At 49.0% G+C, this 17,245-nt stretch overlaps 1 protein-coding gene across 7 annotated transcripts in view; it reads left to right on the top strand.

Moving 5' to 3' along the window:
* The window catches only part of FUBP3 (far upstream element binding protein 3), a 49,672-nt gene that overhangs the window by 12,802 nt on the left and 19,625 nt on the right, over window positions 1-17,245 (top strand). For 4 of the 7 annotated variants that reach the window (XR_015135727.1, XR_015135729.1, XM_086323466.1 and 1 more), the window contains 5 exons: window positions 10,552-10,585; window positions 12,926-12,975; window positions 13,311-13,382; window positions 14,775-14,832; window positions 16,843-17,005. Coding sequence is in view for 3 of the 7 variants with exons in the window: in XM_086323466.1 (XP_086179592.1) it covers window positions 10,552-10,585; window positions 12,926-12,975; window positions 13,311-13,382; window positions 14,775-14,832; window positions 16,843-17,005 (377 nt within the window). In the remaining 4 variants the exon portion in view is untranslated. Of the gene's footprint in view, window positions 1-10,551; window positions 10,586-12,925; window positions 12,976-13,310; window positions 13,383-14,774; window positions 16,519-16,842; window positions 17,006-17,245 lie in introns of those variants that run through there. The other 3 variants (XR_015135728.1, XM_086323467.1, XM_086323469.1) reach the window with 2 other exon arrangements.

The following is a 17,245-nucleotide window of genomic DNA, read 5'->3' as shown; positions in this document are numbered from 1 at the left end:
TGGGCCAGTTCTGCTCTCCCTGTCCTCAGTCTGCACGTGTGCCAACTGTGTCGGGATGTTCATATTTCTGTGATACAGCATTAAATGAAAAAAATCAAGGTATGCTGCTGCTGCTGCTGCTAAGTCACTTCAGTTGTGTCCGACTCTGTGCGACCCCACAGACGGCAGCCCACCAGGCTTCCCCATCCCTGGGATTCTCTAGGCAAGAACACTGGAGTGGGTTGCCATTTCCTTCTCCAATGCATGAAAGTGAAAGTGAAGTCGCTCAGTCGTGTCCGACTCTTCGCGACCCCTGGCTCCCACCGGGCTCCTCAGTCCGTGGGATTCTCCAGGCAAGAGTACTGGAGTGGGGTGCCAGCAGTATATATTGTGTAATCTTCTTTTCTTAAAAAAGTGCATGTTTTATGTTCTCGGAAAAAAAATGTAATGTGGCATGACTGATTGCTCTGGTCTCTGAGGATTCTAAAAGAGCTCGGCCATGGGTTTTATAAGCAGAGTAATTGTATAGACTCTCACAGTGCAGATTTTAAGGGCACAACACTCAATTTGGGTATCGAAATTCTTGTCTATTTAAGAAAATTATCAGTATTTATGATCACACACACAAACTCTTCCCCAAGGCCACTGGAACTAAGGTGACCATTTACACTGCTCCTCTGAAACAGTACACTGTGGTCGTCTTACGTTTGATTGGTATCAGTGATATCTTAGGCTAAATATGAGTGACTTCATTGTCTGCATTTTTGCCTTAGCAGAAAGCTGTCATGCAAAGTAACCTTTTCTACCTTTTCGGGGCAATCATGTTTCAGTTTCCCTTACAGGACATCAGTGTAAAAATAACACGAAGTATACAACTCTGAACATATGTATCGTTAATGGACAGTGTCTCTCAGGCCACCGTTTCCAGAAATGGAGATCAGTGCATTCCACAACTCTCAGCCTTGTTTTCACCTACTGCATGGTGTTCAAGTGTAGAACTTGTGCTTACAGAGAATAGTATGGCTATGTCCTTTGCCTGATGAGGGCCTAAAAATTTGCAAATGGAACCTTTAGCATCTTGCAGACTTTTTTTCTCCCAGTAAGAGATAAAGGTTCAGTCCTTGGATTAGGAAGATCCCCTGGAGTAGGAAATGGCAACCCAGTATTGCCAGTATTCTCCAGTATTCTTCACTGGAGAATCCCATGGACAGGAGCCTGGCAGGCTACAGTCCATAGGGTTGCAAAGTCGGACACGATTGAGCAACTGAGCATGCATGCATGCAATCCTTTGCACACCCTTTTGGAAGAATGTAGCTAGTAAGTCACCAGCAAGTCCAGACTCTCATTTGAAACTCCAGTCCATTATTATATGTATATCGTCACCTCTTTTTTGAGAACCATAATTTTTTGCATGTCTGCCTTTGGGGGACTCAGTTCTTATGATCAGAGAATGAATGCAGTTTCTCTCCTCCTCCAAAATGTTAAGTCTACTTTTAGTAGGAAAGAACTGAGACAGTACCTTTTCACCTGGGCCTGGGTCCTCCCTCATCCACAGGCCTGTGTCTCTTACCACAACAACGCACTGTATTTTGAACTACAAGAGATTTCCCTCAGCACTGCAATTTGATAAAATTAATCCTCTCTTCTGTTTAGATAGCAGAATTTTTTTTTTTCCCCAAGTTGGTCTCTGTGTAGAATTTGAGATGTGCTGAGGACAGAAATGGTATGGACCTAACAGAAGCAGAAGATATTAAGAAGAGATGGCAAGAATACACAGAAGAACTGTACAAAAAAGATCTTCACGACCCAGATAATCACGATGGTGTGATCACTGACCTAGAGCCAGACATCCTGGAATGTGAAGTCAAGTGGGCCTTAGAAAGCATCACTACAAACAAAGCTAGTGGAGGTGATAGAATTCCAGTTGAGGTATTCCAAATCCTGAAAGATGATTCTGTGAAAGTACTGCACTCAATATGCCAGCAAATATGGAAAACTCAGCAGTGGCCACAGGACTGGAAAAGGTCAGTTTTCATTCCAGTCCCAAAGAAAAGCAATACCAAAGAATGCTCAAACTACCACACAATTGGACTCATCTCACACGCTAGTAAAGTAATGCTCAAAATTCTCCAAGCCAGGCTTCAGCAATATGTGAACCGTGAACTTCCTGATGTTCAAGCTGGTTTTAGAAAAGGCAGAGGAACCAGAGATCAAATTGCCAACATCTGTTGGATCATGGAAAAAGCAAGAGAGTTCCAGAAAAACATCTATTTCTGCTTTATTGACTATGCCAAAGCCTTTGACTGTGTGGATTACAATAAACTGTGGAAAATTCTGCAAGAGATGGAAATACCAGACCACCTGATCTACCTCTTGAGAAATTTGTATGCAGGTCAGGAAGCAACAGTTAGAACTGGACATGGAACAACAGACTGGTTCCAAATAGGAAAAAGGTACGTCAAGGCTGTATATTGTCACCCTGTTTATTTAACTTATATGCGGAGTACATCATGAGAAACGCTGGACTGGAAGAAACACAAGCCAGAATCAAGATTGCCAGGAGAAATATCAATCACCTCAGATATGCAGATGACACCACCCTTATGGCAGAAAGTGAAGAGGAACTCAAAAGCCTCTTGATGAAAGTGAAAGCGAAGAGTGAAAAAGTTGGCTTAAAGCTCAACATTCAGAAAACGAAGATCATGGCATCCGGTCCCATCACTTCATGGGAAATAGATGGGGAAACAGTGGAAACAGTGTCAGACTTTATTTTTCTGGGTTCCAAAATCACTGCAGATGGTGACCGCAGCCATGAAATTAAAAGATGCTTACTCCTTGGAATGAAAGTTATGACCAACCTAGATAGCATATTCAAAAGCAGAGACATTCCTTTGCCAACAAAGGTTCGTCTAGTCAAGGCTATGGTTTTTCCTGTGGTCATGCATGGATGTGAAAGTTGGACTGTGAAGAAGGCTGAGCGCCGAAGAATTGATGCTTCTGAACTGGGGTGTTGGAGAAGACTCTTGAGAGTCTCTTGGACTGCAAGGAGATCCAAGCAGTCCATTCTGAAGGAGATCAGCCCTGGGATTTCTTTGGAAGGAATGATGCTGAGGCTGAAACTCCTCACGCCTCATGCGAAGAGCTGACGCATTGGAAAAGACTCTGATGCTGGGAGGGATTGGGGGCAGGAGGCGAAGGGGACGACAGAGGATGAGATGGCTGGATGGCATCACTGACTCGATGGACGTGAGTCTGGGTGAACTCCGGGAGTTGGTGATGGACAGGGAGGCCTGGCGTGCTGCGATTGATGGGGTCGCAAAGAGTCGGGCACGACTGGGCGACTGATCTGCTCTGCTCTGAGGCGCTGAGGGAGAGCTTGCATCTGGGTCCTGCCCCAGGCTGTTGTCAGTTCTCCCCTGACAGGGCTGAGGTCACTGGGCCAGTTCTGTCCTCGTGAATAAATATGTGGATAAATAGAGCCCATCATGGAAAGAGATGCTCATGTTTATCAGACAGCGTTCTAAGGATCACAGTCTCACTATTTGTGAGGTAAAAGCTTAGAAAAGCAGAGACGACCAACAGGCAGGAATCCTGGCACTTTTTTCTTAGCCATAAAGATTTCCCGGGACTTTGCAGTTTTTTTGTTTGTTTGGTTTGGCTCGGAAATTTTTTGACAGAAGTTCAGCAGATCGCTTCAGCAGTGTGAACTTGCTAACTTTCCTGTGGAGCCGGGTTCTTTGACCTTTAGGAGGTTAAAGTGCAGTCCCCTAGAGGTTTTTTGGAGGTGTTACTTGGGTCTGTTTAAAAGTACTGCAACTGATAAGTCAACCAGAAAGAACTTTAGCTTAGGGCTAATTCGGGACTCTGGGATATGCAAGCTCATGTATGAACGGGAAGATTTTCAACAGTGCTAGGCAGTGAAACAGAAAGAAAGATTTGTTCCTGATGCGGAAAGCAATCTGGAGTCCTTGTGTTCCAAGGCAGTTTGGAGGTGTCCGTCAGACTGCCGGTTTAGGAGCCACTTGGAACCCAAGAGCTTCATGCCCAGCTTCCAGGGCTGGCCTCGGTCCGTGGCCTGGGAAGCGCAGCACTCTGCTGTCCTCCAGCTTCAGGTCAGGTCCTTTAAACTCTGAACATCTTCTGTCGTGGCACCCACGCTTTCTCACGGTCTTTGAGGTGTGCCTACCGATTCGGGAAGGGCCCCGCAGGTCTCCATGTGACAGCGTTCCCATCTAGTACCTTCTTCAGGCTTCCATTGGACTCACACAACCAGTTCCATCTCTGGTCTAAGAGTCGTGGCCGCTTCTGGTAACTGGGGGCCCAGCCCTCCCAAACGTGACCACCACCTCCTGCCCTCTAGGCTGGCTCCCCCGTTCTGTGCTCTGGCCGCCTCCTCACAGGTCTTCTCTTTGCCTAGCTGACTCCTCAGTCTTGGAGCAGCCGTGGCTTCCTCCTAGAGTCCTGTCTTCCTCCTCTTCTATGATTCTGTCCAGTGTCCCACTCCGGCGCCGCCTCACCTCTTTGGTTCCCCCAGCCCTCCTGGTCACCCCGCCCCATTCTCACACGCCTGCCTCGGGAGGGGGTCAGAGACAGCGCTCCGCCCTCACCTTTGCCCTCAACTTTGACAGCAGGTCGCCTGGCCTCTTCCTGGGGCTCGTCCTGTATGCATTCTTTAGGAGGCAGAGACTGTCGCCTCCTGCTCCTTCCAGATTCCGCTTGCCATGGTCAGAGAGATGGTTTCTTGATTTCCCTGGCTCGCTCCTGCAGTGAGTAAACGCTCCATGTCCAAGTTCTCCCTCTGCGCATCCTGTGATGAGCATGTAGGAAATTTTGTGAAGAGTAAGCTCCAAATTTAAGAGAAGAGAACTAGGTAAGTGATTTAGAAGTGCAGATTTCAGTTTAATCTACATCAGAAGTTGGCAAACTTTTTCTCAGGTTTGTAGGCCATAGGGTCTCTGCCCCACTCACTGAGCTCTGCCACTGGCACTCGGAAGCACTTGGACCGCTCCTAAACAAGTGAGCGGGACCGTGTCCCCTAACTGGTTGTTTACAAGAACGGGAAGCCGGCCCTCCTCCGGCCAGCCTTGTCGAATAATTAACTCCAACACTTGCTTAATCCTCAGTTAGGAAGGGGTGCGGGGGATCCCCCTCCCTAGTTTCCTTAAACCTCCCTGTCTCAGATTCCCCTATCCGACTCCTGACTGCCAGAGAAAGCAGGTGATTGCTGGCATTTCTGTGGAGCTGTTGACAGATGGACGAGACACCCCTCCCACTGTCTCCTCCGTGTTTCCAGGGGCAACGAGAGCATCTTACCCAGGTTTTTACCCTGGGAGAGATTTAGGTCCTCACGTCCCTGTGAGCTTTTTAGTTGAATCAAAAAGACCACACTGTCCCTGTCTCTTCTGTGAAGAGTGGCACCAGAATTAGAACCTGGGGTAAGTAAAGAGCTGTTCCCGCCATTGCAAGGGGCGGGGCTGGGGGGGTGTCACACTAGAGATTTTGAAAATATGCCTTTGGTAGGTAAACCTCTGGTACTTTTGTAAGACCATTTTAGATTCACCACCATTTCTGTTCCTCGTGTGGTATGAAGGAAGGAGAGTTTTTAGGTGCGCTGCCAAATGAATCATTTACAGGAAGATTGGAAGGGGGGCGTGTGTGTGTGGTCCTTTCCAAGTTTCATTTCAGCACTGGTGGCATAAGGCAAGGAGAAGGAGGAAAAAACAGTGAGGAGGAAAGATTGTTTGAGGTCCCAGGCTTTTCAGAGAGAGAAGAGGGCTGAGAGGTGCCTGTGCTTGGGAGTGGTGAGGGCTGGTTCTTGCAGCCGCCTGGCTGGTGTGTGTAGACCCCTGCCCCTGCTCCTCAGGGTGGAGCCGTCTACTTTGCACAGACAGGAACATGTACCTCGGAGCTGCTGCTATTTTCCCCACGTCAGGGGGGTCATAGTGGATGCTGCAGGTGTGAAGAGCGGAGACTAAAACTTGGTTCCTAAGAGTCGCAGGGGAAGAAATCGGGTGTTAAGTAGTAGTCTTCAGGCCGAGGTGTGTGACGTCTGCCCGGGGTGGACAGGCTCACGGATCCTCCTCCAGCTCTTGCACCTCTGTGCACCCTCTGCCCTTAAACGGATGGGTCTCTGAGAATCGTGTCTGCTGGGGACTCCACGTGGGACCTTCCCCTTTCCACACCCTTTCTAACAGCACCCTTCTTTACTTTGTGGTGGCTCATCACCAGGAGAGGCAAAGTCCTCAAACACCTCAAAAGGGGTGAGTCTGTGGGCCTTCCCTGGCGGTCCAGTGTTTAAGAATCCACCTGCCAGTGCAAGGGACGTGGATTCCATGTTTCCATCAGAACTAGTCATTGCACACTTACTAAAACATGTGTGTAACTGTGTTAATAAAAAAGTTTATTAAATACATATCCCAAATATGTATACATATATGGTCCCTTCTGTTTTCTATTTCATTTTTTAATAAAGTTGGTTGTGCCCCCCTAAACTGGTTTCATTACTACTGGATGAAATGGAAATAAGCCATAGTGCTGTAAATAAGCATCGCACACTTATTTTTCCTCTTAATTTTTCTCCAGAGAGCCCTGGCGGGGCACTGGCTCTGGGGAGGGGCGCAGGCGCACGCCTCACACCTCTGTGCCCTGGAGACGAGGGTAGCGGCCGCTCGTCGTGCGCCGTCTGCTGTCCTCACCAGACTCTCAGCTGGTGTGTTTGTGGCTGTGTGGGCCTTCGTTGTTGTGCTCGGGCTGTCTGGCTGCAGAGAGCAGGGGCTCGTCTCCAGTGGCCGTGCCCGCGCGTCCCGTTGTGGTGGCGTTTCTTGTGGCTCGCGGGCTCTAGAGCTTGGGCTCAGTAGTCCTGGCACACAGGCTTAGTTGCCCCAAGGCACATGAAATCTTCCTGGATCAGGGATCAAACCTATGTCAGCCGCATTAGCAGGCAGATTCTTAACTGCTGAACCACCAGGGAAGGTGGAACTCTAAACTTCTTGAAGGCAAATATGACCTTGCTCACCATTTTGTGCCCAGGACCCAGTGTGGCACCCAATACCCGAAAGGTGGTACAGGGGTCACCTGGGCATAGGCATTCACTCACCTGTGCCCTTTGCTGAGGCACCTCCATCAGTCAGATGAAACTGGTGGTAACAGCCTCTGCCTCCCAGGGCACTTGTAGGACTGAATGGGCTTGTATCCGTGAGGCACCTAGAGAAGCACCCTCGGAGACTAGTGCTGGGCCTTTCCCATCACGGGGCATATTCAGCTGCAGCTGAGAGTGATATTATTGAGATAAACTGGATTTACACTCACTTTTAAAAAAAATAATAATTTGCCAAATTAGTAGCAGGTTACTTGCCTAGGGACTCTCAGCTGAATTTAGCCTGTCAGTGTGTTGTGGGCCCTGGGGCATGAGCTGCTGCATTAGAACACAGGAAGCCTTTGTGTTGTCCTTGGGAGAAGAGCTTTTTAAAGCTGCTTTGAAAACTGCAGAAGTGGCCGCAGCTAACTGCTGGTGTGGCTGACACTGGTCAGAGTCGCGGAGTCGGGAATCCAAGCCCGGGCGCAGGATTGCATTCTGAGGCTGAAGAGGAAGGTTTGGTTGATTTATCTTGCCAGTCACTGCAGCACTGTGGGCATGTCCTCCCTGACCTGCCCTCTCACCTGCCCCGGGTCCGCTGCTCTGCGTGCGTGTTTTCGGTGTTACAAGCGATGCCGGGCACTGGGCCCCTAGGGCTATTTTGAGGTGGGGCTTGGGGATCTAACCATTAAGATTGTGTGTACTATAAAGCCGGGTGCATTCCCCAGTGGTATTTTGTTAGCATTTTTATGGAGCGGGTCGGGGGTGGGGGGTGAATGGAGACTTTTTCCTCCTCTCTAAGGTGAAAAAAATGTGTCCAGTGCCTTATTTTTTTCAAAGATCATGACTGAAATTGGCGGCGGACGACTCTCCAGAAAGGAGTTCTCGTATTGTTTTTTCTCATGGATGCTTCTCTGGGAAGCTTATCTTTGCATTGCCCAGATGGCCTCCCACTGTACAGCATGCAGGATAAGTGAGAGCCGCACCTGTGTGTGTGCCTGCACACATGTGCCAGGAAGTCTGGAGGCCAGGTGAACCGTGGTTGACCAGCATGTGCCATTAAGAGGAAGTAGGACTGATTTTATTCAGCATTTTTCCTTTTTTTACAGTAAAATGACTATAATTGTTAAATCGAGCTTGTTCGACGTCCCCATATGCCTCCCTCGTCTGACCCTGTTCATCCTGAAGATGAAGAAAAGCCCCCCCGTTTGTTTGCCATATGAGTGTGGCCAGTGTCCCTTATCTAACTGCTGGCTTTTATTTTTAGGCACCAAATGGGAATGTTTCAGAAGGGAGTGAAACTTTAAATCACACTTTTTCCTCCTTGAGCTCTGGCATTTGCGTGGAGGAGAGAGATGATCCATGCTGTTAAATAAGAATTCAGCAACTTAAAGGGTTGGGTGTGGATGTGAATTTGATTTCACTCTTCAGTGGGGGGCTCCCAGCAGCCCGTCTGTTGGTGGGATGACAGTGTGTGCCCTCGTATTTTCCATCTCTCTAAGCACCTCCACTTGTCGCCAGAGCAGTTTGCTGTCAGAAATGATACGGTGTGCGTGACATCCGTGACACATACTTTGCCAACAAAAAGGAATTTCCTTTTTTTGATGAGAACAAAATTTCAAATAGCTTTTGACCAGGAGCCCTCCGAACGTCCTCGTGAATCTCATGAAGTCCTCTGTGGCAGTGTCACCCTCACTGTGCTGCCGCTTTTCTAGCTGAAGTGTCGGGAGACCATCAGCCTTGTGACATCTCTCACCAGATAGCGCGGCAGACCCTGAGCCAAGGTCCGGCCACGTGCCCCCAAGCAGGGACTAGTCCCCATTCTTCAGTGTTTGCATCATTTCAAGACATTTCAGTTTCTTTGTCCTCACTGGTTACTTTACCCCTAAGAGAAGGAGTTCCGACCGTGAGCAGGGATGCTGAGCATGACCCTTAAATAGGAACAGGTGACCAGACTCAGCGGCACTGTGTCTTGGACCTTCTCCTCCTGTGTGTTGTCTTCCCGCCTGCTGCCTTTGCTGTGGGTGATCCTCTCTCACAGCGTCCAGGGCCTGAGTGGGTGACGAGGACTCCTCTCGAGCTGGTGCTTGTCCGCTTTTCACACGGAATGGGACTCGTGGACGCGGCCTGTGCGGAGTGAGGGCATTTGTCATATTCAGACTGGAAGCACAAAAAGAAAATGTTTAAGAGTCGATAAAAAACAATGCTGTTATCTCTGAGATAAGGAGGGTAATAGTATATAAGGTCAGTGTTTTGGCTGTAGACCATTATTGTGCCATTGATCAAGGAGAAATATGGTATTGACTCAGTAGCTTTGTGTACTTTTTTGCTGTGTGTTTCTCCAGGCTTTCTCCTCTCCTTTTAAAACATCATGATCTGGTTTCTTTTCCTTGATTGTTTTATGACCAGCTCCTCTGCGGTCCGAGAATGACAGAGTTAAGTTCAAGCAGAAAGAAGAGCTGTTGGAGCCCTAGATTTCAGATGTCAGACGTGTCCCTCTTTGTTCTGAGGCTGATGTGATTGATTCTTCCCCACTTAGCGTGTATCTGTCCTTCTTAAAACTTTGCCGGGAGACATAATTTTGAATGCTCTTGTTAGCATTTTGTAAGATTCATTCAGTTCCTTGTGATGCACTTGGGATTTATACTTTTTCATTGTCTGTTGACTGTGTTTCCTGGGCTGCATTTTCCAAAGAGAAATACCGCAGATTCATTTTTTGCTGATGGCTGGTGGAGACACTCATCAGTAGCTGAAAGAGGAGAAATGAACAAAAAGCATAGCTGAAGTGGCGTTGCAGGAGTGTAACTGCAGACTTGGTTTTCATAATTAGAGCCTGTTGGGCATTGTCGTCTCTGTGAAATGGGCTTGAAAGACAGTTGCTGACTCCTAGCGTCCGTGGCGTCCAGACTGCGAGGGTGGCTCACCGAAGAGGCCCGAGAAGGGAGGAGGCCAGCTCCTCATTCCTCTCCTTGAGATGCTTATGCTCTTGGGAGGGTAGGCAGCGTCGGGGGTGATGCCCCATGGCGTGGCCAGCAGGAACGTATGTGCACGTTCTTAGCGACTGCAGCTGCCACGGAGCAGTCCTTAACAATGCTTCTGAACTAGGAGGTTAAATCTTCTCATTTGTTTTAAAAAGGGAAGGAAGGGACCTGGCCATCTTTACATTGAGTTTGGATCCCAAGCGGGAGGGAGGTAGGAGGTGAGAGGGATTTAGCAAGCAGGATTTTCTCCCAGGCTGCTCAGCATGTGGACACACAGATCAATTTCTTATCCTGCGTTCAGCTGGACACTGGGTTAGAGACTGTTGATCACGACATCCCCTCCTGTTTCATATCATGTAATGCATTCATTTCAGCCACTGAGCCTAAATTACTGTTTGCTTTCTTTCTGCCGTTCTTTTTTTTCCCCCTCTGAAATGGTAAGAAGTCGTGTAAGGATGAAGTTAGTTTATCCGTGCTAATGCTTTGATTTTTCTTTTCTCTTTCTCTTTGCCACAGTAGGTAACCAGTTAGGGGCCTTGGTACATCAAAGGTAAGCAGTGGGTTATGTTTTATTATTTATTGATCATTTCTAATTGTTTATTGATCCACCATCTGTACTAGAGTGTTAGAAAGTCAGAGGTTGAGAGTGTGAAAAACCATGGGCTAGATTTCTTTTTAAGACTCAACTTTTTTTGTAGCCCTTTCCAAGACAGTGTAAGCTGAAGGGATAAACTGATACTTGGTATTAAAAATCAACCATTATTGTAAAACTGAACTTAAAAGACTTCTGGGATGTTGGAGCTGTTCTTTCTGCCCACATATGTTGAATTTAAAAGTAGAGAATGTGAAAATTGTCCTCCTGATTTGATGGTTTTCCCCGTGTTCTGTGAATCATTCACCTCTTTGCTTGAAAAAAGCCATGCTAAAGAAGTGTGACTTGACTAGGCTTTCCCAAGATGAAGCTCATGTTGCTCCGGGAGTCAGGGCCCAGGATGTGGGAGCCTGGGTGCCCCCCCACCCCCGCACTAGTCAGAAGCCTCACCCCAGAACCTTGGATGGGTGCCCCGTTGATTTCCCTTCCTCAGTTTCCCCCCACCACTTTCCCATCAACGTTGAGGATTTAGAGAGATACAGAGACCTCTGGGCTTTAAAAAGGCCAATCTGTAAGACAGGATATTTGTGGTCACAATGTTACCCTTCTAAAAGAACAAAATATACAGGAAAACCACAGGGGAGGGCTTCCCTTCCCTAAGGGGTGAAATTGTATGCTGCATGTTGTTACTGTAGCATATTATCCTTAACCTTCAGCCCTAGTGATACAGTTAAGAGCCTCTTTATTCTCTGCATGTTTGGGAGTTTCTAGACATCACCAGGCATATCCCAGTGACTTTTTTGTTGTTTATTTGCTTCGTTTGCTTGTTTGTTTGTTTTTTTTTTAATGAATTGAAATACAGTCATGTAACTGAGGTTGTGTTAGGATCACAACTTTCCTATAAAGCCATAGTTCGTCAGGATTTTACTTTGCAAAGCTTTACTTTACTTTGTACCTTAGAGCAGTTTCAGCGTTGGGTTTGTAATAAGGCCTTGTCTTCCCGAAAGCCCAGGGCAGCTCATCTTAACTACATTTTTCCCTCAGAGAGAGTCTGCTAAAATTGTTCTGCGAGCCGAGGAGCTGCCTGAGTTTTTGAGTGGGGCTGGTGCTGAACACCTTCTAGGACGTTCCCCAGGACTGTCTCCCAAGAGTAGACAGCTCTGTGCTGCATGCGCAGGCAGCGGCCTGGTGGCTTCGCGTCCGGGAGCATGGTTACCCTTCACCACCACCAGGGGACGTCCCAGCAGGGCCCTGGGTCTCTCGTCCAGTAGACCCTTCAGGCCAGCTGAGGCCTGGCATTGGCATTTACAGTCTTACTGCTGAGGAAGCCAGGATTCACGTGTCCCCAGAGATGTAGAGAACCCTCGTGCATGTGTAGCATGAGGATGAAGGCACGAGAAGCCGGTGGGCTGCAGCGGCGGCGCTGTTCATGCCGCTGCGTCTCTAAGTGCTGCGCTTTCCCTGAGCACACGCGCTGGATCCCGTGCTTTACGTGATGGGTAAAGATCCAGCTGTGTGAGGGAGGTTTGAAAGTGCTGGCTTTTTTTTTTTCTTTTAAACTACTTGCATTTAGTTTTCCTCCTAAGGTAAATGTTTAGATTTAATTGCTTTCTGGGGTGTTGGGCAAATTGGATATTGTCCACAACACACTATATGGCAAAATTCGAAGAGTTGTTTGAAAGAACCAGTGCGGCGGTTGTTGTTTTTTTTTTTTAAAGGCACATAATGGATGGGGTAGCATTTAACAGAAGTCCCTTGCGAAATAAGCAAGGTAATCATTCTGTACTGGTCAGCACCAGTTAGGCCTCAGCAGGACACTGGTTCCATTTGGGACGTCTCATCCCAAGAGGCAGATAAATTAGAGGGTGGCCAGAAAGCAGTAAAAAGATGGGGAAACAAGGACTGTTGACAAGTAGCTGTCTCTCTTCATCTGGGAGACCAGAATCGAAGGCTAAGCACACCCCACGCCTCAGAGGACCTTCAGGTGTTCAGCATTGCTGAGGGTAACTGTAGAAAGAAAAGTCAGTTGTTAGTGGAGCTGATGGTTTCATGAAAGAGGTTTTTTGCTCTGACATAGGGAAAGGGGAGGCTTGGGTCTTTGCAAGAAGTGATTGATCAAAAGGGTCTTTAGGGGGACCGCCTTTGCAGATGGTTGTAGACTTGTTGGCCATGTTGGCATGATTTATTTGACGCCTCTATCCTCTTAAGATTGCCAATATGGGAAGTTTGGGGAGCCGAAAATGATTGCAGAATTCTTTATTCTATGTATTTTTCCAAAATGTTCTCTGTTGTTTTTAGGGCAGTAATAACAGAAGAATTCAAAGTGCCTGATAAAATGGTTGGATTTAGTAAGTACCCACGTCATTTCCTCTTTCCCTGATTCCTGTCCCTCGTGTTCCCTGTAATCCCCTTCGCGTGTCTGTCACGTGTAGTACAGTGCTTTGCACACTGCGTTCTCCGGAGCCCCGAAGCGGGCTCCACGCGGGGTGCTGGGCCGTGGGCTCCCCGCTGACGTCAGCTGGGGTACCTGTCTTGTCTGCTGTGTTTCACGCACAAGTCCTGTGGCTCGCTGGTTTGCTGTGCCGCGAGCCGAGTATAAATGTTTGTTGAGTTAATGAAGTCATCCGTGCAGGGTTAACTGTGGAGTAAGGGGCGCATCCTCACCCGGTTTCATTTGTTTCAGTTATCGGCCGGGGAGGTGAGCAGATCTCGCGGATTCAAGCAGAATCTGGTTGCAAAATTCAGATTGCGTCAGGTAAGGGCTGCTTTTTTCATAGATCTCAGTGTGGTAAAAACCAGACTTCATTATAAAGTCAGATGTAGTACTCTGCCTGTTGCTTAGGAGTCTATAGGGGCTTGGTAAGTATACGCGATGGCTGTTTTCCCTGCAGTGGAGCTGGCCTCCCAGGTGAGAACCAGAAAAACCAGAGCAGAAGCAGGTCCCGGCAAAGCCGCCCATCTGGCGTCTGGGGAGACAGACCCTCTGCGGCTCTGGGCCCAGTGTGGTCCCTCCCGAGCACCTGCTGGTCCCGGACCTCTGTTTTCTGCACCAGAATGTGATGCCAGGCAGAGTGGGGCCTGGGGGAGTGCTGCTGTGGCTCTGGGCTCACTGCGGGGGTCTGCTCACCACTGCCCTGGAGTCGATGGTCCCTGCCCTTCTTGGAAAGGGGCCGGCCAGAGGCTCTGGCTCTGTGAGCACGTGTGAAGCTCAGCTCAGGACCTTCCCCACGTGAGATGGAGAGACACAAACAGGAAGAAGAGTTGTTACTTTGATTTATAATTTCATCATCTGAGTTCGACCACTTTCCACAGCAGAGGACAGGATTTAGAGGACATTTGACGACAGACATGTTTGTTATTTTAAAAGATACTTCTACCGTGTCTCGAAGGCAGTTGCTGCTGTTAACCATTTGTCTTTCGTTTTTTGAATATGAATTTTCAGAGGCAAGTTTTTGTTGTTGTTGTCTGTTTATTTTTAATTGGAGGATAACTGCTTTACAATGTTGTGTTGGTTTCTGCCATCCATCACCATGAATCAGCCATAGATGTACACATGTCCCCTCCCCCTCGAACCCCTCTCCTGAGGCAGTTTTTATTTTAGGAACAGAATAAGGGTCCTGTGTGGTGTTGCAAAGTAAGGTTTTTTTCCCCCTCATCAAATGGCCCAGCACCAATTCCGCTTGGATGTCACTGTTCCCTTGCAATATTTGTACGATTACTGGTAATAACTCTGATATGCATACCATTAAACCCCACACGAGTGTGCCTCAGAGCTGCCGGCAGGTACCCTTTAAACTTCCCTGCAGGTGGACAAACTGAGGAGCAGTGGGTTCAGTGACTCTGGCACTTACTAGCACACTCATGGGGCAGGTACGAAGCTGAGGCTGGTAATTAGGACCAACGCAGAGCCCACGGCTGTGTCCTTCCCACTGCCCCCTGCAGGACTTGTTTTTATTTGGAGAATCCAGGCTGGAGCTCCTAGCTTCATATTCTCTCCGCAAGCGGGAGCAGACTGTTTTTCTGGGAGCCGGGGCTTCTGTGGGGCTGGTGTAGGAACCAGCCCGAGAGACAGTCTCTGCACAGAGGCAAAGGCGCACGGTTGCCTGATGCCCACCAACACACCTCGTCTTCTTGATTCTTCTTGTAGAGAGTTCTGGGATTCCAGAGAGGCCCTGTGTACTTACCGGAACCCCAGAAAGTATTGAGTAAGTTTATTTTATTTACTTTCTCCTTTTCACTCTTCTTCCTCCGTCCCCAGCCGGGGAGAAATGGAAGGGCAGAATTGTTACTGAATACTGTCGATCTGTACTGCAGTCTGGCTGCGAAACACAGATGCTTCCTCAGAGAAGGATCTGGGAGGCTGCCACGCCAGGGGAGTTGTTCTGTTATTTTAAACACATAAGGTATCACCGATTTTTTTTCAAACCCTACAGAATTTCTCACATCTGTCATAACACCTACTTCCTAAAGCAGGTCCTCCAGAGTGTCCGTTCACCCTGCCTGAATGCTCTCATTAACTCACTTCTTCCTTGTTAATAACCTCCTTTACCTGAGCAGGTTTGGATCAGTTAAGCCTCTCTCACTTTGGGAAGCGTTGAGAATCCTGGCATCACGTCTCTTGCCTGGGGCTGGTCCCATCGCCCTTCTGATATCTGTGAACCCAATGAGTCTACTCTGTTGCTGGCCATTGCCCCACTCAGAGGGCCCTGTGGACCAACCAGAGGGTGTTTTGCCTCTTGGGACCCTTAGAGCAGCCTTGGGACAAGCCTCACTCTCGTACATGCATGCCCAGAGGCCTGTACCACATGCGAGCCTCCTAAGTCCCAGAACCTCCTGGGAAGGGGGAGGTGCTCACCCCAAGTCTGCTCCGTCTCCTCTTTCCATCTACCAAGCAGCGTCACGTCGGGGGACAGGGGTGCCGAGATTATGTCTGGCTCAGTAGGTAGGGCTGTTTTATTGTTTCCCTTTCTCAGGGAGTCTAGATGAGTTTAAATTCTCTTGTTCTGCTGTAACATCGCAAGCAGTGAACCAGAATAAACACCACTGGCAGGTGTGCATTAGAGGGCAGGCAGGACGCTTTTGCTGGAGTCCAGGCGTTTTTCTTCCAACGCAGGTCAATCTAGTGCACAGGCAAAATACTAAAAGGCTGCTGTAACTGAGAAGATGCCCACGGCTGGCTCTACACAGAGGCTCAGGACTGCAGCGGGCAGCATCCATTTCCTGCTGTTCGCCTTCTTCCTCCTCTTCTAAACATTCCTGCTTCCTGTTCTGCCCAAGCCGTCAAGGCAGCAGGGTTATAACTTGAGTAGAAAACCTTTTTTTTTTTGCTTCAGTGCACAGTCCAGCCAGCCTGTTCAGTAGCTATTAAAGGAACCACAAAATAGATCATACGTGGTGATTCAAAGAACAAACACTGCAAATAACAGCCAGGGGAGATTCTGGTGCAGAAAAGGAGGTTGGCCCGACAGAGGACCTCAGTAGGCTGGGTTGTACTACTTCACCAGTACAATTTTCCTCTCCCCGTCTCCAGGTACATCAGCATAAAATTCCAGGGGAATGCAGGCTTTTGACCATCGAAAAAGCCCCAAGAAGGTGTACATGGCCATGCAGTTGCACCAAGGCCCTGCCTCCTTTTCTTCCCCACCCTTGAAACTGAGCTAGTGACTCCTAGCCCTAGCTGAAAAGTCACCCAAGCAGTCTGGTTGGTTATGGAGAAGAAATTCCGAGTTTGAGGATTCAGATGACGACTACTAACCCTTGCTTTCTTTCTTTCATCCTGTCTTTCTCCTTGCTTTCTCCTCTGCCCTTATTTAACCACCGTCCGTTGAGCGTGTGCTCTGTGAGGAGGGTTGTGCTGGACTGGGGCGCAGAGAGACGCAGGGGGATCAAAGGTAGGCTCTGCCACCAAGGCCGCTGACATTCGAATAGGAGACAGGCGTGTGTGTGGCATGCACACGAGACACGAGGGCAAGCGGAGGGCAGACGTGGAGGGGCTGTGGCGGGACGTTGCTCTTGTGGTGCGTGTTGCTTTCAACTTCAGCCCAGTAGCCTGGCGGATGGCAGAGCCCTCCCGGGTAGTGGGGGCAACAGCTGGAGTTGGCTGGAGGGCAGCCTTGACCCCTTCTTGTGTTTCCCGGGTGCTGTTTGTCCCTTCCTGGGCGCCCGGAGCGTTCACTTAACCACTGGTTCTCTTGTGGTTCTTCTCCCTCCCAAAGACAAGCCAAACGGCTCCTGGGGCAGATCGTGGACCGCTGTCGGAACGGACCCGGCTTTCACAATGATGTTGACGGCAACAGCACGGTCCAGGAGATTCCCATCCCAGCGTCGAAAGTGGGTCTGGTCATCGGCAAAGGAGGGGAGACGATAAAGCAGTTGCAGGTGCGTGACCCCCGGCCAAGCAGCACTTCAGCAGGCCTCCACTTCCTTCGTCTTCCCAGCTCGGGAGGTTTGGTCATGGCTCTGGCTTGCCCGAGCTGGGCTGGCTGTGCATCACGGCGCAGGGCTCCCCCCGAACCTCTGCCCAGGGGCTTCCACACTTCTGAACATTTACTGTGGCCAGGCTTGATGCCAGCTGTGACACCAAGGCCTGGGGTCCCCCTGAACAGGCAGCACCCACTG

This window comes from Bos grunniens, chromosome 11 (assembly GCF_055505025.1).
Source record: "Bos grunniens cultivar Pamir isolate PY7600 chromosome 11, Bosgru_T2T1.0, whole genome shotgun sequence".
Lineage (NCBI taxonomy): Eukaryota > Metazoa > Chordata > Mammalia > Artiodactyla > Bovidae > Bos > Bos grunniens.
Note: the sequence above shows the minus strand (reverse complement) of the source record. Positions and strands in the feature narration are given on the sequence as shown.